We start from the raw sequence: 23,821 nt of genomic DNA, 5'->3' as shown, positions 1-23,821 counted from the left end.
TTTCTTAAACATGGAGTCTCGTAGTCCTTTTTGTTGTGCTTCAAAATTGTGTTTTCTCCAGCAACCTATTCTCTCTCTTTCATGTAGCACACGACCTCGCAGGCAGCGACCAAGGAGGCTTCAACGACCCATACGTGAAGATGAACCTCGTACCGGAAGTTGACGGGCGAAAGCGGCAAACAGCGATTCACCGCAACGACCCAAACCCCTTCTTCGATGAACACTTCAAGTTCCCCGTCTCCCACGACGAACTGAAGGATAAGACCCTCGTTCTGCAGGTAAACATTCTGCGTCAACAACAGGTTCCCTAGGGTGATCATTCTTGGGCTGTGTTTTCTTTAGACTGTAGATCAGGGGTCTTCAACTAGTCAGACAGTGCGGGCCACATTAACAATTTCAGTGTTGCTCGCGGGTCACAAAGCAACACTGTGGTATTGAGAACTGTAATATGCTGCCATCTATAATTTACTTAATCCGGTTTTTATGTTAAGTACTTATTTTTTAAACTGCAAAGGGCTGTGCAGGCCATGAGTTGAAGACCCCTGCTGTGGATACTATAGAGTAGCTAGAAAATTAGCAGACGAAGGGTAGAGAAAGTGTACGTATAACCTTTTGGAAACTATAATGACATAGGGAACACTATTGTTGACTCAGGTGATGAATAAATTATTCATTAATCACCACCGTAAAGAAGTTGAAGAAATAAAACGTAAATTCAGTTATAATATCATCAAGTGATTTATATTCTGTACCCCTGACTGATTTTCCAAAAATAGAAACAAGAAAAATTAACAAAATAAACAAGTGGTACGCACGCACTATCTCCCTATATAATTAACACAGAATACTATCATAAATATTATGGCTGAGCCGATACCGATACCGATGTATCGGCTTCGGTGAGTATCTGTTGATTTTCTAATACCGATACCATCCGATACCAGAGGTTTTCAGTGGCTAGAAAAGCGGGCAAAGGCAACAGCTCGTCTCAACATTTGTCCTTTTAAAAGTCGTTCACCCTTCCTTGTGACCAGGGTTGGCATGTTTAAAGCAAAAGTGTTTTAAACAACTTGTTTTATACGTTTAAAACACGTGACTTTGTTTTTTCACGAGTGTTTAATACGTTTATAACAAAGTGTTTTAAAGATGTTTTTTTCAGGATTGTTTAAAACACATTTTGATGTTTGATAGTTTGTGGTTATTTGCGTGTTTTGTGTCATTCTGTTTATTGTGAATACAAATATGTTCAGTGGCTGAAAATGTATATTGAATTAACAAAGAAACATATCGTGATGAATACCCGAGGCCGTGGGTCAAGTTTAAAACACCTGGCTGTGTTTTGTTTCTTTTTACAAGTGTTTAAAACATTTTTTAAAAAAGTTTAATACTATATGGATCAAACAGTTTTGTTCCTCACTTCATATACTGCACATAGTTGTTAATGTCAATATTTAGTTGCGTAAAAAAAAAAAACAGAGTAACTACAGTGGGGCCTGGCAACTGTGGATTAGTGTAAGCTTCTCAAACAGCCTACATGCGAGCGAGATTTAAAACTAACATAAATAAAAATGTGTATTCTAAGAAGTTAGTCAAGCGTTTACTTGATAATAGGAACACAGTCCATCCTTGGATGATTAACAGATTCCTTATTAATCATTATTCTTAGAAAATAAGTCTTCTTGGCATTATGTTTTAAACGTTTAATTTATTTTTTTTCGATTCTTGTTTAAAACATAAAAAAACATGCTTAAAACAAAAAAGAACTGTTTGTTTCTTTTTTTAAAAAAAAATAATAATTGCCAACCCTGCTTGTGAAAGATTGGGAGACCAGCACAGAAAGTTCCATAGATTTTACTAGAAACACTGGATCAAAAACCCCAACCCTGCTGGGAAGCAGATGGCAAGATCAAAGGCATGGGTAAGTGAAAGCTGAACCCAAACATGGCCATGAAGGCATGTAACTGCTTAGTTAACGCTGTAGGAAATAAACCATTCATTGCCAATTCTTCCTTGAAGCTCGTGGGGGTAAGATAGGTGGATGTTTTTAAACCAACCGCCGCGCTAATGCCTGGTCAGGTAGTAGCGGAGTTCTTGGAAAAGAGGGATGGAGGTCACTGTGACTACGTTCAAGGGTGGAAGGGATTGATTCAGCAATTTCTTCTTGTCCTCTTCCCTTCTGTGTCAGTCTTTTGTGTGACTGCCGGTTTCGGCCAATGAGGGTTATTTATTTTATTATATTATATTGGAAACATACGGCTTTGAATGACAGTACTAAGGAAGATTGAGTTCTTGGTTCAAGTCCACTTTATGCACAGATAGGCTGATCGGGATTGAACCTACATTTAAAAGTGGGACCCGAACCAGTATGTGCCTCCACTGAGTATCGAACCCGGGATCTATTGATTACAAGGCGACGGCGGTACCACTACACCATCGGGAAGCCCCCTCTAAAGATTTATGCGCACCATTACTTACAATAATGTACATAAAATATTTATCAGGAACTTTACTTTTCATCAAATGGACGTAACATCATTCTTTTTGTTATTCAATAAATATTCAATTTTTTACTTCTTTGATATTAATTTCCTTGCCATGACAGTTGTTTTTACACAAATTTTAGCGGTGTTAACTACACGTAAGCTAGATGAACAATATTTGCTGTTGTATCTATGATTTTATAGTGTCTTTTTTACTATTTATGTAATAAAAATATTTTCTAATCAAGAAACAAATAAGCAAAATAGGTATTAACGTTGTATTCCCTCCGTTTCTTAGTCCGTAGTTGCATACAACAATACTCCTTACGCATCGGAGAAATTAATTAATAATTAATTATATTACGTATTATTACGAATCGACCTATAATTATATTAATGTATTAAATAGAAACACTTTTATTATTATATTTCTGAGACACTTGGCTCGGACTGGCTCTCCAAATATATTTCTAGATACGTGCCCAGTGATGTGACGAATTAGTATGACTCGGTAATTAGCCTTTGTTATTTTATACTGGAATTATACAAGTATCGGTATCGGCATCGGTAGGAATCGGTCATGGTATGGGTATCGGCAAATTGTGGTATCGGCTCAGCTCTAATAAATATTCTATATACACAGTGTGTCCCATAATTTTCCGGCTAGGATGAGAAAACTGGAATCACACATACAATGACACATTGTGATGTATATTATTCAAAATACATTCCTTGAGCTTCAACACATTGAATGCAACGCTCATGCAGCTTGTCGAAACACTTCTGGAAGTCTTCGACGGGAATAGTGTTGAGATACTCTGTCGAAGCTCTTTGAATGTCTGTAACAGCATCGAACTGGATGCCTTTCAGCAGCAATTTCAGTTTCGGGAAAATGAAGTAGTCAGGAGGAGACAGATCAGGAGAATAGGGGGGGGGGGGGATGATCAAGCAGAACAATATCCTTGAAGGCCCAAAACTGATGGACAAGCACAGGCCGGTGACTGGGTGCACTGTCGATCAAATGGGACCACGTGCCCTGTTGTCGGTATTTTGGGCGTGCCCACAAAAGCTTCAAAACCTCAAGGTAGTACTCCCCTGTGACCGTCTGTCCAATAGGAACAAATTCTCTATGAATGATACCCATAGAGTCGAGGAATATGACGAGCATCGTCTTGATACGAACGGGACTTCTGCAGGCGAACTTTCTTTGGTTTTGTAAACTCTTGGCTCTTCCACACCTAACTCGGACGCTTTGTTAGCTGCTCATATTGTAAAGACTGAGTTTCGTCACCAGTGACGATAGTTTTCAGGAAATTGGAATCCCTGTCCGCAGCCCTAATCATGTCTCGCCACTGTTGAACCCTTTGGTTTTTCTGGTAATTTCCGACATGGTCACTTAGGATGGTGTCGCTGTAACTTTTAAGAGGATCCTTCCCCAAAGTTGAAATTTACCAGCAAGAGAGATAAAACATCAGCGTAATTGTAGAAAAGGTGATTTTCCAAATCATGCTATATGTAAATGCACTACGACATCAGTCTGGAAAATTATGGGACACACTTTGTATGACTGATCAGAAATATCGTTTCTGTAATTAGTGCTTAGAACAGTGACACATCGTTTCGGATTAAATAAAAGTCTGTGAAACAATTACTAAAATACAAATGTGAGGAAAACTACAATATGGTCACATCTCTCCATAAACTGCATGACTTAATTGCTTTTATTAACAATGAGAAAATACACACAAATTTAAAGTCACGATCATTTGAATTTGTATCCACAGTATAAAAGGGTGATATTTTTGGACTGGCAATTGTGATACCCAATTATAAATCAAGATTAAACTTATATTTCTTCATAATTAGATGTTCACATAACTCCTGAAAAATACGCATGTTGAATTTTCGAAACGTTGTGTAATAAAAAGCTTAGTTCATTACAAAATAAATGTATGGTTTTAATTAGGATAACACACATAGATTTACACTCACAAGATTGACCATATAACTAATTCGTAGTTAGTTAGGATATCAACTCCAACCCGAAGGGTAGCCGTTTATTATTGCGGCCCAAAGATCAGCAATTTCCGTGTAAAATAAATAAGGAAACTTGTATGTAAAGAGAAACTGTCCAGAAATATGTGAACTCTTGTGGTATCTTCTGCATACATGACCCAGATTTTTCATATTTACAAAACCTTCGTGGAAATCGCAACTCTGGGCGTGGCTGATGGTAGAACCAATAGTAGCTTCTTTCTTAGATGACGGAAGAACTCCTGCACTGGGTAGATTCATGTCTGAACCGGCCAACGTTCTATGGCAGACTGGTTGGGAGACTTGGAACTATCTAAACATGGGAGATTTCTGCGCATTCGCGCCTGCTTTCGGACAGGATTATTAACCAATATTGGTAGATACAATATGGATCACCCTGTGTATGTATTTGTATGATGATGAAGTTTAACCACTAAATCAAGTGGATCTCACGACCTCTACATATTTTACACACAGAGAGAGATACATTTGTATATGTATATATATATATACACACACATACATATAATATGTATATAATATAAAATAAGATGTATGTTTCAGAAGTAGAGGTCGTAATATCCAGTTGTTTAATTGTTAAAACTTCTTTCATGGTGCATGTGGCAGCCGGCGCAGCTCACGGACCTTTGCGTCATGTGAGGAACATGTTTCAATTGGCTTGTGCAATCTGCCACGCCCACGGTTGCAACTTCCATGTAGGTTTTGTAAATAGGCCACTGTCCCTTGCACCAGAACTACCAGCTTACCAATCTGGTGCTGGCTGCTTTAAAAATATTCGACTGTTGATCTTCCGGTAACACGGTTCCCTTCCACGCCCGGGAAGTAAAAAAATGGGTAGGAAAAATCCACGAGAGATAAAATTAACAAGCTCTGACGTGCCAGCGCAGCGTTCTTCTTCATCACAGGAATTCCTATTGTTTGTTCCGTTGGCAGCGAAGTAATTTGGGGAACGCGAGTCCTCCTCGTAATGATGCCAATCGGCCCCCTCTTAATTACAGCGTCGAACGAGAGAGTCGTACGGACGATCTAACCGCTCCGCGACCCTAAAACGACCCAATTTTGCTCCACCTTACGGTTTATACCCGACTTCCGATTGGACATTCCACGTGTCCACACCATTAAGAGTTTCGTTGCTATTTGACATCACATTTCCCTCCCCTCCAAATCGATATTCTTTCCTAACTCGATTCCGTATGCGTTATTGCTTTTTCTGGAGAGAGAGGAAGGTATAAACCGAAGAATAATATGGCTCCGTGCAGTGGTGCCAACTTATACCTATAACTTTTGGAAGGGTTAGATTGTCAAATTACACGCGTGCGTGCAAACAAAATATTAATAAAATAATTTCTGTTGATTCAAAGATATTCACATACTGTCAGTATAAATGTAACAAGAAATGATTTAAAATGAGATTTATGAAAAATCCATCTTGTTAGCCCATTCCTTTAATTGGTGCCCCTTACCTTCTCTTGCTATATTTTATTCTAATCAGCCTTCTTATGAGTAAATGTACTTAAGTTATCCACTAAAGTGGCAGATTATTGAGATAAAGAAGCCTTACCAATGTTGTTATATACATGTACTTTATTTTCTCTGCCCATTTAAAATGCCCGGGTTTGATACCCAGTAGAGGCACATAGTGGTTCGGATCCCACTTTAAACTGTAGGTCCAGTTCCGATTAGCCTTACTGTGCACAAAGTGGACTTAAAACACCAACCCAATCAATAAAAACCATTTAAAATGAAAATTACCAACTGACGGAGAATATTGGGGTAAGGCAAAAATGTATTCTGTCTCAACTTGAAGAACTTTTGGTGGGGATCAGAAACTGCTTTGCCTCCACCAAAGTCTGGACCTGTGGCTCTCGGCAGATCTTTTGGCAATTTCTCTACTTGCGGCACGGTATATTTTTTTCAGATCATTCATGAAAACTTTTGCATCTTTTCTCGATATATATTTTAGAGAATTTCTGAGTGCAATGGACTTACCATTAAAATTAGAATGAAATTTCCCTATTTTTATATCATACCCATTCTTTATTGTCTGTTCTTCAGTGAGGTGTCCACGAGGAGATTGCAGTTCAGGTCATTGTGTGCGTCTGTCAGCTGCAGTGTCTGTAGAAATTTCCTCTCTGGGGCGGAGAGTGGAAAGGGATCATTTCCTCCATGACAAAAAATGCAAAGTTTTCGATTTGGGCAAAATGAAGAGGAAGAGAGGACTTGAGAAATGTCTCGACTTACATGCAGAATCCAATTCAGTTGACATTACAGTGACGATAGCGATAAAGTTGGCTATATAAGGTATATTTATTGAAAGCTACCGACGATTATTTTTTAAAAATATTCAGTTTTGTATTAGCATTCCACGATTCCCCATTCTTATCTCAAGGACTTGAAATGCCATAATAGAATTACCATTTTCCTAATCTTAAAATTAACTTCTAGCACTAACAGTTATTTATAAATAACAATAACATAACTGATAATTTTGAGAATGTATGCAAGTGCTGCATTTTATTATCAGATCGGGAACGAATATAGCAGAGACATATATCCTCGGAAGGAAACATCAGGGAATTTTTCTGCTCGCCATTCGCTCCCAATTCGAACATTCACACACAAAAACATAGTATGTAACTTTGTGTCCCCGTTAATCCATAGTTTCCTTTCTTTTCTGTTTACAGTCTATTTGAGCATCTTTTCGTGAACATTACATATATTTTTTTCATTCCATTGGCCTCTGTTCATCCAAAGCACCGTGTAAAGTCTCCAATACGTTTTTACGAAATTTTTAGTAGCGACAGTGACATCCATTTCTAATTCGTACAATTTATATTTGCAGGTATTTGACTATGATAGATTTTCGAGGAACGATGTCGTTGGAGAGGTACGAATGTCCATGGATGAATTTGATGTCACGTCCAGTGTGGAAGTGTGGGGAGAAATCACCAAAAACAAGAAGGTATGTCCATTCTTCTGTTCTTCCATTTTGGAATGTGATATGTGTTACGATACAGCCGAACATATTGTTGATGTTCAGGGTAGCGTGCATATATGCATTTCAGTGTTAACTCATGGCAATTGACCTCATGCTCTACAATGATTCCCCTTTTTTATTATTATTATTTCGTGGCCACTGGGAAACCTTTATCTCACGGTAAATAAGAAGTAGCTGGCAACAGTGATTATTTCAACATCAAAAGGATAAGTGCATAATTTCTTTGTTGTCTATGCGGTCCTACCCCCACGCCTGCATCTCTGTGAATCCTTTGTTTGTCGTCGTTCTAAATAGTGTTACGACACTATGTGAAAATTAAATTCTCTTTCAATGGAATTTAAATTGATGCAAGAATTGTAGCAAAAGCGAGAACGAAAGCGACTGTGCAGTACTTTTTTTATGTATCTGTCAACTCCCAAGTGAAGTAAACATGGTTTCACTATCATGGTTGCCAGCGTCAAAGGTTTTCCCACGGAAGAGACACTTTCATTATGCAGTGTTCGAAGCTACGAGAAAATTTTAGAGACCCTAGTCTTATAATCTGGTGACGCGGGCTCACAACATCGAAAAACCTCTTATAACCGATTTCAGTTTTAAAATTTACCCCATATGGTCAATTACATTATTTTTGTATTTTTACATGTAAAATAAAATAACCCTTTTTTCATTTTGTGGATCTTTTCGAAGCTTTTCCCCTAGTAAATGGAAATACGGGGCTGAACACCCCATCCCCTAAACTCCGCTCCTGGAATCGTGTAGTGCATCTAATTTTAACCTCAAAATTTCTATAGAGATAATTTATTGTTAATTTTAACAAAATGATGCTTTGATAAGGACATTATATTAATGGAATAATGCTGTATACGGATATAGAGTATCGTAACTTGGAGGAGGGGGAGGAAGAGTATGAATCTCAGGTCCCGTGAGGTTAACAAAAATACTCATATCTTGAAAATTTTATTAAACCTGAAAATTTGGGGGCGAGTGCTCCGTCCTTGATTCCATAGTTATGCGTATGTATGGAGACGCGCGTATTTGCAAAGTTTGAAGTCCGTATTTTGTTCAGATAGACTAATCGGGGCTGGACCTACGATGGAACTTCAACGCATTGGGCAGGACTCGAACCAGAAACCTTCTGAGACGAGTTTATGTCGATCACGGCTCTCTCTAACATAAACTTACCCGGTATTATATGCTCTCACTGGCCCGTCAAGACAACAAAGATTCAGCACCATAGTTGAAACTGATCTTGAAAGAGTGGCGCTAGTGTCGAATGTATAAATCATGGGAGAAGGTTGTAGTTTACATGTGTTCCGAGTGGCACATACATTGCTGCTGCAGTATCGATATATCGGAAATGACTCAAATTCGATACACCAGAAGTCTTTCAATGCATAATCGTTAACTTCTGATTTTTCTTTCAATATTTCAGTCACTGGCTACCTATAAACTAAAAAGGCCAAATTATGCATGGAAATAATCATTAAAACCGCCAAAATGTGCATTTAAATATGCACTATATTTAAAACATACTCGAAAAGCAGTAATATTATGCTATATTTGTATTTTCCATCAACATATGCACGTTAATCTAAAATATGCACTAAAACTACTAAAACATGCACTTTTGTGCACTGTGAAACTTCACCAGAGTATTCCAAATGCTAAAGGTCCCGGGTTCGATCCCCGGCCGGTTCAAATCCGGGAACTTTTCTAACGATGGAAGCGGCCCCGGCGCCCACCCAGCGTCGAATAACATGGGTACCTGGGGGAAACCCTGGGGGTAAAGGAGGTCAGGGGCGTGATGCTGATCACATCACCCCCACTCATGACCGGATCAAGAAATTGTGGGGTGTTACCCCCACACCCCCTATACGCCTTCATGGCGTGGTGCTATGCACAGGGGAACACTTTACTTTTCTTTTACTTTACGTCAAATTAATTAATTTGATGAAAGCATATGCACTTTACCAAGGGTGAAAGTGCAAAAATCCAATCTAACGTTTTTGAGGGGTTGTCCGTTCGCCTTCACTTTATGCAACCAATCTTACGCTTCAGTATTCCGGGTCAGCATAAAGAACAGGGTACTGCATATGCAAACCAACTACTGTACTCAGTCTCAGATATCTCTAGAGCAAGGACGCGCACAATGGCAGAGAAGGGGGGAAATCGATTGGGCAGAGCGAAGTAATACACGCTGCTGTGAATGCTGGTAACTGCAGTCGCTTTTCCTCTTCTCCACACAATCCTGTTGCTCTCGCGTATTCATTGGTGGAGTCCTCTAGCGTCACTACTTGCGCAGAGACTTGCTTTCGTTCGCCTGTTCCAGAGATAGCTGGGACAGAGTGTAGCTTGTTTAGGAATTTCTTTGCGATGGGGGACTTGAGAAAGTACCCTCACGCAACGATCGTTTCAGTCTCTCTCCCCGCATATCTCTGAAACTAAAAGAGCTATAAAGAGGAAACTTGGTGAACTGATAGGGTATAGCAGCTCGACGCACCTTACACCAACTTAATGCACGCGTGTGCTAGCTGCGAGAGACAGCAGTCGATCAGAAGTGACCTGGCGATGACCAGTGAACTGTCATTCGGTCCTCATGCCTTGTAAATTATTACACGCAAGACACAGTAACGAGAACACGTAAACTAGTGCGTAAATGTACCATATTGTACCCATAAATGAAAGCTACTTCTTAAGTAGACGTTTTACGGACGAGGCTAGGAAATTAGACATACTGAACTTGTTCGGTTGTTCAAATTCTGCTTTGCTGAATATACATGAGCAGTTGTTTTATGAAATAATAAATTCGTCTCGGTAACCCTGCGTACAACGCATGCTGAGAGGAGGGTAGAAATTATCGATTCTCATGGCAGGGCAACAGGTGTAGAGTCTCAGATTCACTGTTGCCATAGCAACTCATTTGAGCGGAGGACCCCAGACATACAGTCTCTTACTCTCTCTCTCTCTAGTGGCATTGTCCAGATGACCTATTCACCTAGGCGCACAGTTTTTGAGTTTCAGGTGGCTGGACCCCTGCGCGATTCGACACTCAGTGTTGCCAACTCGTGAGCTGGAATGTTGACTTCATAATTCACTTTTTGACTGCCGTGTGACATTTCTTGCGTGCAACGGCAGGATCAGGAACGGATTACCGACCACTCCTGAAGGGAGGGAGGGACGCCTATATATATTTTTGTAGATTTCGAGCGCTAGGCTCATTGAAGATTTGTTAGTTTTAAACGCCGTCTCCGTGGGTGATCATTTGAATTTAGACATCAAAGCGAGGGCGAGAGTTATTGACGATTTGTAGTTATGTTTAGACGTTTATGGAAAAGTTGATAGCTTAAGTTTAGATGTCCAGGGGTGATCCCCTATTTTGCATGTCCTGTTTGGTGATCACCCCACCCTGCTTCCCTTTATCTACCCGCATAGGGTGTGCAACCCCAAGTATTTGGTGGTGTCACCCATGGGCATACCCAGACTTTTTTCCAGGAGGGAACAAAAAACCTTTTTTTCGGGGGGGAGGCAAAACAAAAGTTTTTTCCCCAGGGACCAAGCAGCACTTTCCCAAGGGGGCCAAGGAATGTCTACTTCGAAACTGTGCCAATGCTTTATTTTGAATTATGTGAAAAGGGAATAACATTTAGTTTTACTTTCCAACGTAAGAAACACAATGAACCAAATTAAATTTTTGGCCAATTGTTTTCCAAGGAGGGGGGAGTGCCATCCTTTGCCCCTCGCCGGATACGACCATGATGCCACAAGTTAGATAAAATTAAATGAGCATAGAAATGAAAGTGAGAATAGCAATGACAAAATAAGACTAATACAAGTATTTTGTGGATCTTGGAAAAAATGCTTTTTTTTAAGTGTAGCGTTGTATTGGGCTGAATCCTACACCCTATGAAGAAGCGAGGGAAAGCGACTAGAAGCTATAGAAACGTGGCTATGGCGAAGAATGAAGCGTGTGAAATGGGCAGAAAAGTAAGATATAAAACAGGAACGAGATGGTGAAGGAAGAAAAATGCTGGAAATGATCAAGAAAAGAAAAAGGAATTCGCCACCTCGGCGGCCGAGGATATTGAGTAATCAACTAACGTTATTGCCACTCAAAGCTCCAGGTTCGAGTCCTGGCCTTGGCGTAAGGAAAATGCAGACTGGTACAATTCAAGTAGCAATCAGTCATATCTATCTATTTGAAAAAGATACTGTAAATTGGTAGGGTCCAATGGGGATTGCAATTAAATAGTACAAATATGCACGAACTTTTCAATTATTACTTATTCATAACAACAAGATATGTTGAAGATTAAGCACACACAGGAGATGTACTACGTAGAAATTTTCAGCGAATAAAAATTCCACGCAGGTAATACAGGGATAGCGAAAAATCAGGCAGGCTCAGTAGCTCCGTGGTAGAGCAATGGCACGGTATGCCAGAGACCCGGGATCGAGTCCTGGTCGAGCCTGCATTTTTCGCTGAAAATTTGTACGTAAATAAGATATATGTATGTGTTAAGGGTTGCATGGTAGTTGTTTACATTGACTGCAATCTGATGATCATGTGTGCTATTCAGATGTTTTCATTTTTTAGCCACCTGAAGAAAGACAAGAAATATTAGTTTCATTGAGCTACTTACCATCAGCTGAAAGACTTACTGTAGTCTTACTGAAAGCCCGTAACCTATTCTTGCCACAGGAGAAAGATAATTTAGGTATGTATGAATGCGATACGAATGAAGCATATCTTGATTACACACTGTAAATTAATATCCATTTTGATTTTCTTCTTTTTTACATATGTATAATTAGGCTTAAACTCGCCGTTACATTGTTTATTGATCTGTATGAAAAACTTGAACTTTGCCTGTCAAAAGAAAAAAAACAGTGGAACCTAAATTTTAGATTTTTCAGGGCGATGGTGAAAAAACAATTAAAAAATGTAAAATCTCACATTTTACTCTATTGAGACAGAGAATGAATGTATAATTCAGGAAAATAAAATGTTCAGGAACATAAAATTGGGGCTCCACTGTATATATTTTGCAGATATTTATAAATTTGTTGGATGAATTGAGAAACTTATCACTAAATGTTGATGAATGAATTTTCTTATTGTATTCCGGGAATGTTGTATAATTTCTAATCTTATGACTGATATGTGTCTTTTGCAAGTTTAATTCCACTGAAAACTAAAGATTATTCAAATATTGTATACTCTTAACCTCACACTGTTTGCCAATAATGCACTTTCCTAATTAATCTGACGTAGGGGCGAACACTTCCCTGTCAGCTGGTATTGAAGATTTTTGTCAACATAGTGTGAAACGAGAGAGAAAGTATTATGGATATGTACGTACATACATACATATTTGAAATATGAAGAGGTGGGTGGGTGTTTTTGTAGGTCCTGCTACCTCTCGTTTGTGAAGGGAGTGAGTGTTTACCACTAGATCAGACACCAACCCTACCTATGAATTTAGGAAAATGGAAGTGTAAATAATAACAATTATTATTACTGCTTGTATTTTTATTGAAGGGCGCGGTTGTAAAACATGGTAAGTGACATTTTGGTAATTTTTGAGTTACAAAGTAAAATGTGCCATCCTTCAATTTTAGAGTGAAATTGTCATGTCAAACATTTTGTATTGGACTCATTGAAGCATTCTGAAATTGGTAAACACAACACGAGAACAATTTATCTACAGTATAGCTTCTAATAACCTTTTTCCTTAATGAACTCAGAAATGACCAAAATGCCACTTACCATGTTTTACACCCGACCCCTTCATTTAACATCACTCTTTTTACACTTTTGGCTAATTGCAATGATCAGGATTGTTGATGGATTTTGTTTATTTTACTTTTGTGCCACTTTTAGCTAATCACGAATATGAGGATAAGCGATGATATGATGAAATTGATGAAGGGACACTCACAAAGAACACCCTTAGCCAGGTTAGGACTCGAACCTGGGAACTTTGGTGGTAAGACTGAAAGTTGATTACACCGAAAATGAAGAAGGGGTTTGAGTATAAGCAAGATTTATGCATGATCATTACTTATATTGCAGTCATGACATACGCTATTATATTTACAGATCCATTTGTGAAGGTGTATCTAATAAGTGGAGGGAAAAGAGTAAAGAAGAAGAAGACGGCTGCTAGGAAGTGTACAACAAACCCAGTATGGAACGAAGCACTCTCCTTTAATGTTACTTCCTCCAGCCTACCTCACACGGCAGTAGAGGTAAGATACTTTATTAGCAACATCACTTGGCTCATTAACCATCGTAATAAGTTTTTTCTCAATATTATGTTACAGTAGAGTTGGAATTTGCCAAATTGAAACACATCAATTGATTTTTCTCATTTATAATCTTGAAATGTGTTGATTGGTTTCACTCAAATGCAATTCCAGACCAGTCCTACAAGGGTCTTGCGGTGATTAAACATTTTGTGTCCAAAAGAATCTCAATTTTACTTTTTTCATAAATACATAGTGAAAAAAATTGCATGGAATAATAATAATAAATTCTTTATTTCTGTAGACCCATATCCATGGGTGTGGAAAACGTAATACAATACTAAATATTACAAATGGAGTAGGATTACAATGAAAAGAACAAAATGCAAATGCAAAAATACAAAAAATCATATGGGTTAAACATAAACAGTTATAAGTGTTACATACTAAACTTGTAAAAGAGAAAATCTAAATAAAGGAGACATACAATATCAAAATAATTTAAATGCATCAATTTACTAATTCAGTTTAACTAAAAATGTGTTGCCTCTTTGGAGCCCAAAGGATTGTATGAATAATGCAGGAACATGTAAATTCTGGCAACCTAAAGACAAGGTTCTACTGTATACATCATATTTTAGCACAACTAGTTCCCTAACACTGCTGAGAGTTTCATTCCCTGAGCTGTGAAAATGTCTCCACAGAGTTATGAGCATATAAAAAATATGCAAAAGGTAGATAGATATCTCATTCTCCTGTCCCTGTCTTGCTTTTCCTTGTCACTGTATGTGATCCATTGAAGTGGAAGACAGCAATTGAATGTCTGGACATATGCCACTATGATCCTTCCAGCCTTGGTGCTCTGGCCATCACAATACAATTTTCTGTATTGGTGGAACCTCAAGTTTCCTCTGCTAGAGATGCTCAACACCAACCCTTGCACGGTAGAGTTCGGATGAGTACCTTGTGCACCTGTGTGTGTGTGTGTGTGTGTGTGTGTGCTTGTAGTGAGTGGGTGTTTATTGTTATTTTTAAAATGTGCATGTATAAAGTGACGTTTATTACCGTTACAAAGTGCTATTCTCTGTAAATTCGCTTGAAAAAAAGTTTGATTATGGTAACAAGAACAGTCGCAAAAGATATGGTCTTATCTCATGAATATACCTGTCAACCTGAGATATGATTCAAAAGAAACTAATATTTATATTGAACTTTGCCAGTGGAAGCTTGTCAAAGCAACAATGACCAGTGTTTTTTATAGTAGACTGGAAAAAATACTTGTCACTCACATTCTCTACTACTATGTGTTCTTTTAAAAGTAAGAGCTATATTTCTGTTTCCTCCTGGGGTGAATTTTCCATACATTAAATAAGGAGGAAGGTTCACTTAGGGCGTCAGGATACCACACAGAGGATGCAGGTTCGATTCGATTTCCCGTTGGTGTTCCTGCATAAGTGGCTCTGTGGTCATGTAAGTACCTAAGGGAAGCCATGCATGAGTAAATATGGTCAGAGCATGGTGCAAATCACATCACCTCCAGTATGTCTGAGATCGAGAATGTTTGATTCTCTAACACCCCCTAATGTGCTTTCATGACACAGCACAATGCATGGGGGAAAAACAAAAATCAACGAGTTCAAAGAACCATTAAGGTTCTTCATGATTTTGTTTTCATTTCTTTTTCATATCAGTCCACATCTACATCATTCCGTAATTTGGAACTTATGGACATAATTTATAGAAGTGACAAAAAAGACTTTTATTGATGTTTTGTTTACTGTTCAAAAATCCACCAAAAATGCTGTGCCTCTGTCATGCAGCATGTGTTCAAGGAACATATAACGTCAGCTGTGAGAAATGTAATGTGTTGTTCTGCTGCACGAGTAATGGGTGATGCTACGAGCCTTTGAAAATGCGATTTAATCCTGAATATATGTGCAACACAACTTCACAGTTACTACTAATGGATTGCATTTGGAATTAATGTAAACAAAATATGACTTTTCTATAAATAATCCCTTAATTACATCATGGGGGTCATCCTCTTTAATCATCAATATGAAGATATGTCGGCTTAAATGGAGAACTTTCATGGCATAATGCAGACAGACTTAGGTTGAAGTTGTCAACTGGCCAAATGACTAGTTTCAGTACATGGAGATATTAAGAATTATTTGTGTACATTACAACAGTATCACCATTTAACAAAAAGTTTATAACAGGTGTGTAAAATGCAACTTTCCAGGAACCACACACACAGTGTGTTTCAAAAAATTTGATATCATTACAGATGTAAATATCTCGGTAACTACATAGTCAAGGTAAAGGAAACTACACAGGCATAATGCTCAACTCAATAAGATTTATGCATAAAAATCTGAATAAGAAATTCAAAGGTACATGGATGTCACAAATGATTGTTCCCAAGTGTTCAATACGCACACCACTGGTGACACGGCACATGTCATGTTGGTATTCCAGCTCCTGCATAACACTCTTGCAGTAACAGTCTCCAGTGCAGTGGTGATTTTTTTGCTGTAGTTCCTCTAGGCTTGTAGGAAGAAGGGGGACATAGACGAGGCCCTTCACATAGCCCCAGAGAAAAAAAATCACAAGGGGTCAGGTCTGGTGAACGACATATCGACACAGAATTGCTTATTCGCTTGTCATCTATCTTTTAGGCCTGGACGAGCTGCAGCCTATAGTGTGTCATTCACAAGCGTTTCCTTATGACACGCCAAACTGTTGTCGGAGGAATCTGGTTTTCCTGACTTGCTCTTCTTATGGACTTCCTGGGGCTATCTCATCCAATACTGGTGGACCGTAAAGACAGAAACATACCACATTACACACGGACTTTTGACGTGTTTCTACACATACTGTTAAATTTTCAGATCATTTGCACAAGAATTGATAATGTTATTAGATTACAAAATGATATCAAATTTATTGAAACACTCGTTATTCTTAACATTTTTCCTACAGTAAATGCCTATTTACTGCACCATGAACCATGTAAATTGAATAAACACACAGTGTTTGCAGTTTGGTTTTTCTTAACTGCACTTGCATGAATAAACTTGTAGTAGGCTATCACAGTACCATCCTTGGCAGCTGTGATTCGCTAGAAGTGTTGCAAGCAAAATATAAAAACACAATTGAAATATATATTTTTTGACCATTGGGGACTTATCAGGAGAGAGACTTTTATTATGTTGTGCCCCTCCCTTGCAACTCTTCTTGATCTGTCACTGAGACTTTTGGTCTCTGTGTTAGGTCAATTTTGCAGAGGTTTGTCTAGTTCCCATATAATCTCAGTATCATGCCTAAAAAAAAAACTTCCCTAAGTAAGTGAGGTAAACAGAGAGAGAATGAGATTGAAAATTATAAGAGGAATATTTAAATAATGTAAAGAGAGAGTATTTGGAGGGGGGATAGGGGACAAGAGCAGAGAAATAATGTTAGAAATAAATAAAGATAACGACGTAAGTGGGGAAAGTAAAACAGACACACAGAGACAACGTAAAGAAATATGAAGAACTCTGGACTTGGAGAGAGAAAATACATATTTATATAACAACTCGTATAGTGATAGCCATACCTGTGCATTCTAATACATCAATATTTGCTACTGCCCATATTGCCAAAATTTTCTGCTGCTAATTCTGTGGCCTAGATACTTAAATCACAAGGCTCTTAATCATAAGTTCACCTGCTTTAGAAGCAGCATTGGTAGGAGCAGATGGGTTGGCTGTCAGCTAGTGGCTGAAATTGTGAATTCTTTCAGTAACACACAGACTTTCAGGATACTAGCAGGCTATGGTCTGGGTATCCAAGCCTGTGTTCTTCAAGAGAAAATGAGCTATCACTTCCCAGGTGATTTGTGACTTTAGTACAGAGGTAGAAAGAAAGGTGGAAACACTGATGTTGACGATGCATAGTTTCTCCCACTAGCCTCCATGGCAGAGTAGTTAGCATAACGTGCTATGACACCAAGGGTCCCAGGTTCGAATCCCAGCCTGGACATGGGTATTCTTTGTGAGAGTCCTTTCATCAGTTTCATCATATTATCACTCATCCTCAACTTCGCGATTAGCCAAAAGTGGTAAAAAGCGAAGTAAAATAAACCAAATTAATCCACTAAGAAGCATGGAAGCCTAATATTACATGCCTTTTCCTTTCTCTATTTTAAGGTATGTATAATGGACCAGGGTAATGATCTAATAGGAAACAACCCATTGTTGGGCTGCTGTGTAATTGGACCTCAAGAAAATGGACCTGAGAGAGAACACTGGCATGACATGGCCCAAAATCCACGAAAGGCTGTTGCCATGTGGCATTCGCTTAGGTAAAAGAAGTATCTCTTTAAGAATCAAATGTTTGAGCCATGTCTAGACCAGTAAGACTGTGCAACTGTGACCACGGTTTGAAAATCCGTATGGAATGTCAATTACTGATTTTTGTGATGCTCATGAAGGCTTATTGATACATAAATATATATATATTCAGTTTTGCACTATTCCCTGTAGTATCAAAGAAAAAATGGATACCATGATTGAGCAGTAACTGTGTGTCTTGAGTGGTTTGGGTAAGTATGTATGAAGATATATCAAAAACAACGCATTCCTCTCATCATATTTTCACTAAGTATTTGTTACATACTGATAAATAAAGAAATATTCATATACATATATATATTCACCAACAAATATACATATTATATACTATTTATTTGTGGATAAAAATATATATATATAATCATATGCAATATATATCTAAAAATTCAAGCATTATATGTTGAATGGCATTATTAATTGTGATACTATAACTTCATTTAACCAGCTCACTGTGAAATGTTGAGATTTGTCATTATTTTCAACACTTGTGAAAATGTGTCATCAACATATCTACTTAAAACATGTATATAAGTATCATCTTATTGTCAAATATGTACATAATACTGGATTACTATAGATATGATTGTTATACCCATTATGTTTGTAATTTGTTAATCTGTGTGTACGCAGTGTTTCATTGCAGCATTACAAAAAATAACTGGTTGTGAAGAAGTAATGTGACATGTAATCATTATATTCTTTTACCTTTGTACTAAGGTATTCACGTTTTTCACTGTGGAAAAATATTTAATTAAATCAAATTTTGGAACACGCAACTACTAATGCTCCAATATTGTTGTCGATGAATCAAAAGCAGAAATAGTGGTTCTTTGTCGTTAATTTGTATTTTTGGAATTATGTAGTTGGTTTTCATGTTATCAATAACAGACAAGCATGGGCGTCCGGAAGGGGGGGCAAGGGGGGGCCATGGCCCCCCCCCCTGGAAAACGAAAATCAACCAAAAATTACATATTTCACACATATAATTTAATTTCAGCCACAATAATGTGTGTTAATTATTGCTCGAACATGATAAATTCATATTTAAGCAATGTTTTTTGAGGGATGAACACTATTATTGGGGAAAATATGCCATGTTGGCCCCCCCCTGGAAAAATATACCTTCCTTGCCCCTCCCTGGAAAAAATCCTGCGGACGTCCATGCAGACAAGGTAAACTATTAGCAGTTTTTCTAGTAACTAAACATAATATGGATTATTCCACTTTAAAAAAGAATCAAGTTTAAATCTTTCAATGATTTCATTTATTTTTTGATGGTTGGTTTACTTGTCAATTTTTCTATTACATGATATATATTTTTTCTCCTCAAGGTTTAAAATGGGTGAATAACAATGTTAAATATAACGAAACACAGAAAATAGACAAATATCGCTCATATAAAACTTGCATACTTGTGCAAAATAATCAAGCATAACTTTAATGAATCAAGAATAACAATTAATTAGCTAGTAATATTATTTCAGGATAATAGACAAACTTCCTGAACCCTAACAGTACCACAGTTAGTTTCTCCAATCAAGAATTTTATCTATGTTAAACCTAAAACCAAATTTGATTCTTCTAATGCCTAAGTTTTAAAGTTTTTGTTCTCAGAAACAAGAATTAATATGGACATTTATTTGGTAGACTTATAATTTGTATTTTGTACATTTTCTTATTTTGTTTCCTTTCTGCTGCTTTGGGTTAATCACTGTGATGGGGAAGAATGATGATTAAATGCAATTGATGAAGGGATATTCACAGAAATGTCCATGCTCAAACCAAAGCCATTAATGGTTCTGAGTTGACCACAGACATCCTTGACAACAGTCAGATGTCTCGTAAGAGGAATTAAGGCAATGAGAGTGAATTGTGTCACAAATAACAAACACACATGATTCGAACCTAAAACCATTGACACAACAGTGATTATACCACTCACTACAAAATGGATCTGGTAATTTATTCATATTAAAACTCTTGTGAGCAGTTATTTGAGAAACATTCCTAGCTGTAAACCAATTTGTATTATTTTACTTTGCCATATTCTTGTGTAATGCGTGCACTGATCAGTTGACTCATCATTTTACCACCAATAATCTTGAGTTCGAGTCCTGGTTTATACCGCGTTTGTTACAACCTGTCCCCTTTCCCGCGCTAGGGAGCACTCGACAGTTTCGGTGCCAATGAGAAACGAGGAAAACATCGTCTGCTGGGCAGCGAGGAGCGAATGGAAGTCAGAAGAGAGGCGCTTACGTAGACGCTGTTGCGACGTTGCGTATTTTAATTGGCTGCCTGGCTTTGACTTTCCCCAGCACTGAGAAAAGCCAGGGAGCAACTAGCGCAGGAACCGGGACAGGTTGTAACAAACGCGGTATAGGCATAGATGTTTCTTGCTGTGTCCTCTTCAAAATTACATAATAATACTGACATAGTATGTGAATATATTATTCAAGTCTGAAATAATTTCCATTTTATACCTGATTGGTACTGGTAAAATTTCATAGTGGCCTATATCTTAAATTATTTTTAAATATTCCAGGTTTCAATCATTACATTAAGTTATACAGTGGTCTTTGTTAAGAATGTGCAATTTTGAAAATGATTCCAGGACAAACCAACAAACAGCCAAAGCAGAATAACTGTATGTTTGCATTTGAAATAACAATCTCTATTATATTTATAAACTTATGTTTAACATTACAAATCAACATAAGTGAAAGCAAGCATACGTCAACCATTTCACAACTACACTTATTTTGGACTGTTATTTGCGAATTCCTATTACAATTTACATAACTTATAGCTCAATACAAAGCGTTAGGTTGAAATTGTACAGATGGTCTTAAGTTAGTTTATTTTGAAACATGTGTGTACATCTAGACTGACTGTATTTGGTCAATACAAACTGTATTAATGTATTTAACCTAATTCACATATTTTTAAATGTGGTGGTTCAGAAAACTGAGCATTAAATTACTAATATTGACTGAATGTATTGTGATGTTTGATTTTTGATCCTTAATACAATTAGAGGGGATCACATTAATTTTACATAATATGTACATATATAAGTATACACATTCTGCTAGAAAGCATTATATATAGGAACATGCCAAAAATAGTTGAAGCAGCAAAAACTAGAATAACTATTTTGAGCACCTTAGATAAAATTCTAGTTTTCTATTGTTCAAGAAAGAAATTTTATAAAATAAATTAGTATAGGTGTTTCTCAAAACAGAAAGCACTGCATAACACAAATGCATTACAATGACACATTTATATCTTTCATATTAATGGAAATTAATTGTATAGAATACAACACCAATCTTGTTTTAAGTAGAGAAGTAATGCAAGAATAATTCATATAATTTATAAAAGTAAAAAAAAACAACAACTAGTAATTATGTCAGCTGTAACTAAATTTCTTCTATTAATTTATAAGGTCCTGCATTTAACTATCTACTTTATGGTAGAATGACGGCTAAAAAAAAGAAGCAATATTTCCCTTTTGCTTCTTTTTTGTATTATTTATCTGTAGAATTTAAAAATTAGCTTGAAGAAGTGCATAGAACTTTAGAAAATTTCTGTTTTATGTACTGTAATCTGGGGTGAATTCGGATGCTTTGGTGAGTTTTTTATGTATGTATCAAACACGTTTCGAGCATGGACAATCGTTTTGCATTACATTGCGAGGTATATGTATGAGGAACACAACTAAGATAAAACATTCCATGAAAAGGACATACTTGAAATTTTATTAATTTATATCTGATGTCCGAAGTCAGCCCGTGTTGTGGGGTGATTTTGGACAAACAATTGTACAAACAGTTTGTCTGAATTTATACCATTCTATGGGTGATTTCTGACACAAAAATGAGTTTTAAAAAAATGCAAAAGGCTACATAGAGACAAAATACATGCATAGATACAAATATCCATTACATAATCTGCATACTAAACAAGACAATTACAATCAAATCTTTTTGTGTTTAATTGTTCTATATTAAAGCATGCTTCCAGTAAAAAAAAATCACAGAATATCATATCCAAATGTGAATTTTGTTCTCTTCTCTTGCGGCTTTGGAAGAATATCTATGATCTGATCTTTTCCAATGGAATCCTCATCATCTACAGTAGGAAACACAAATACTCTTGTACTGTTATAGTAAGGACATAGAAATTTCACATCAACATATTTTGCATCCACACCAGTTACATATTTTCGTGTTTGTTCTTTGTATGTATAATGCACTGTTACACACATCTTCTAGAACATGATTGCAGGTTTCTAACACGTGCTCTCTCTCTTGTTGATGTGGCATTTCTGATTCAGCACTCCTCTCTATGTGCACTGCTGTGTGTTAATTTCCGTGCCTTCACATATCTTACGGCATTCTCCAAATCTTTCTTATCATAGTTTCCATAATTCTGTCCTCCAAACTTATTTTCAGTACACATGCAGTATTGTCCGAATTCACCCCGTTGAAGCACTGTCTCCCACTTTGACTGCTGCTACATGTCCACTTGCAAATGCACATAACCCACACTATCACAGAACTGTTGACACATTCCTGGAACCAAAATTCCTAATGCCTTTTATGTGTCAGCTATGGCCCAAAGTTTCCACTATCAGGCATAACAATGTAAATTCTCTTTTAACTTCCAACATGTCTCACATGCACAAGTTCAACTACTGAAGGTTGTCAGTTACATAACTCAGCAACGCCACAAGCGACAACGCAGGAACTGTCAATACACTGGTGCAGTGTTGCAGGCTCTAGAACGGAGGGAAACACTCTCGTCCGAAGTCACCCCAGATTATGTATATGTGTTCAGTCATACAGTTTTTTATCTAAAGAACACTTGCTTGAAAGAAAAGAGACACAAATACTTTGTTAATAGAATTTTAGATATTGCCAGTAAAACTTTCTTTTTTAAAAAAATAACGTATAACAACATTAAACAACACAAGATCTTAGACACACGTATATGCTAGTAGATAGTACAATGCACTGTAACTATTCAATTACAAACACTGTGAATTGCCAGGCTCTTGAAGAAAAATATATATAATACTTTTATAATCTAGTTGGAATTTTCTTAAGATGTAAAATGTCTGTCACAAACTTACACGTTGTAAATGATGGGAATGCATATTGGCCAGAATCAAAGGAATTTAATGAATAAATCAATATATTTTCTACTTATCCTTTACTAATGATAAATTAATGAGATATATTTTTCCAGTGTTCTTGACATATATTTTTTCTATGTTCTTTGTAGGACTTTCTTGAATAAGGCACATTAGTTACTTGAGTTTGAAGTTTATGTCAAGAAACATTGTTAACAATTATTTTTCTTCTACAGTGTATATGCTGAAATCCTTCAACGACAACTTTCAATACTTATGTCTTATGATGAGTTGCATTTGGAAATAATTTTCCTTTTTATTCTTGACAATGTTCATGGCATGTTATATTTTAAATTTCAATACCTGAAAAAAAATAATTAAAAAATACTTATTCAGTCCCTAAAACTCAGTATTTTTTAGTAATAGTATTGTTAAGTTCATTAGAAAAATTGTAAAAAAAATAAAAAAATAACAAATAGCTTGCTCAGAGGAATTTATCTGGTCTTATGCT

The 23,821-nt window shown here is 37.0% G+C and overlaps 1 protein-coding gene across 2 annotated transcripts in view; it reads left to right on the top strand.

Annotated features, from left to right (window-relative positions):
• Sytbeta (Synaptotagmin beta) overlaps nucleotides 1-19,063 on the top strand; it is a 284,485-nt gene extending 265,422 nt beyond the window's left edge. For both annotated transcript variants that reach the window (XM_083119244.1, XM_083119245.1), the window contains exons 5-9: nucleotides 88-278; nucleotides 7,378-7,497; nucleotides 12,128-12,248; nucleotides 13,634-13,782; nucleotides 17,973-19,063. In XM_083119244.1, the coding sequence (XP_082975370.1) occupies nucleotides 88-278; nucleotides 7,378-7,497; nucleotides 12,128-12,248; nucleotides 13,634-13,782; nucleotides 17,973-18,131 (740 nt within the window). In that variant the 3' untranslated portion in view covers nucleotides 18,132-19,063. The remainder of the gene's footprint in view (nucleotides 1-87; nucleotides 279-7,377; nucleotides 7,498-12,127; nucleotides 12,249-13,633; nucleotides 13,783-17,972) is intronic.
• Nucleotides 19,064-23,821: the final 4,758 nt, after the last annotated feature.

This window comes from Lepisma saccharinum, chromosome 3 (assembly GCF_977018435.1).
Source record: "Lepisma saccharinum chromosome 3, izLepSacc3.1, whole genome shotgun sequence".
Lineage (NCBI taxonomy): Eukaryota > Metazoa > Arthropoda > Insecta > Zygentoma > Lepismatidae > Lepisma > Lepisma saccharinum.
The sequence above is the reverse complement of the archived record's forward strand: the minus strand, read 5'-3'. Positions and strand labels throughout refer to the sequence as shown.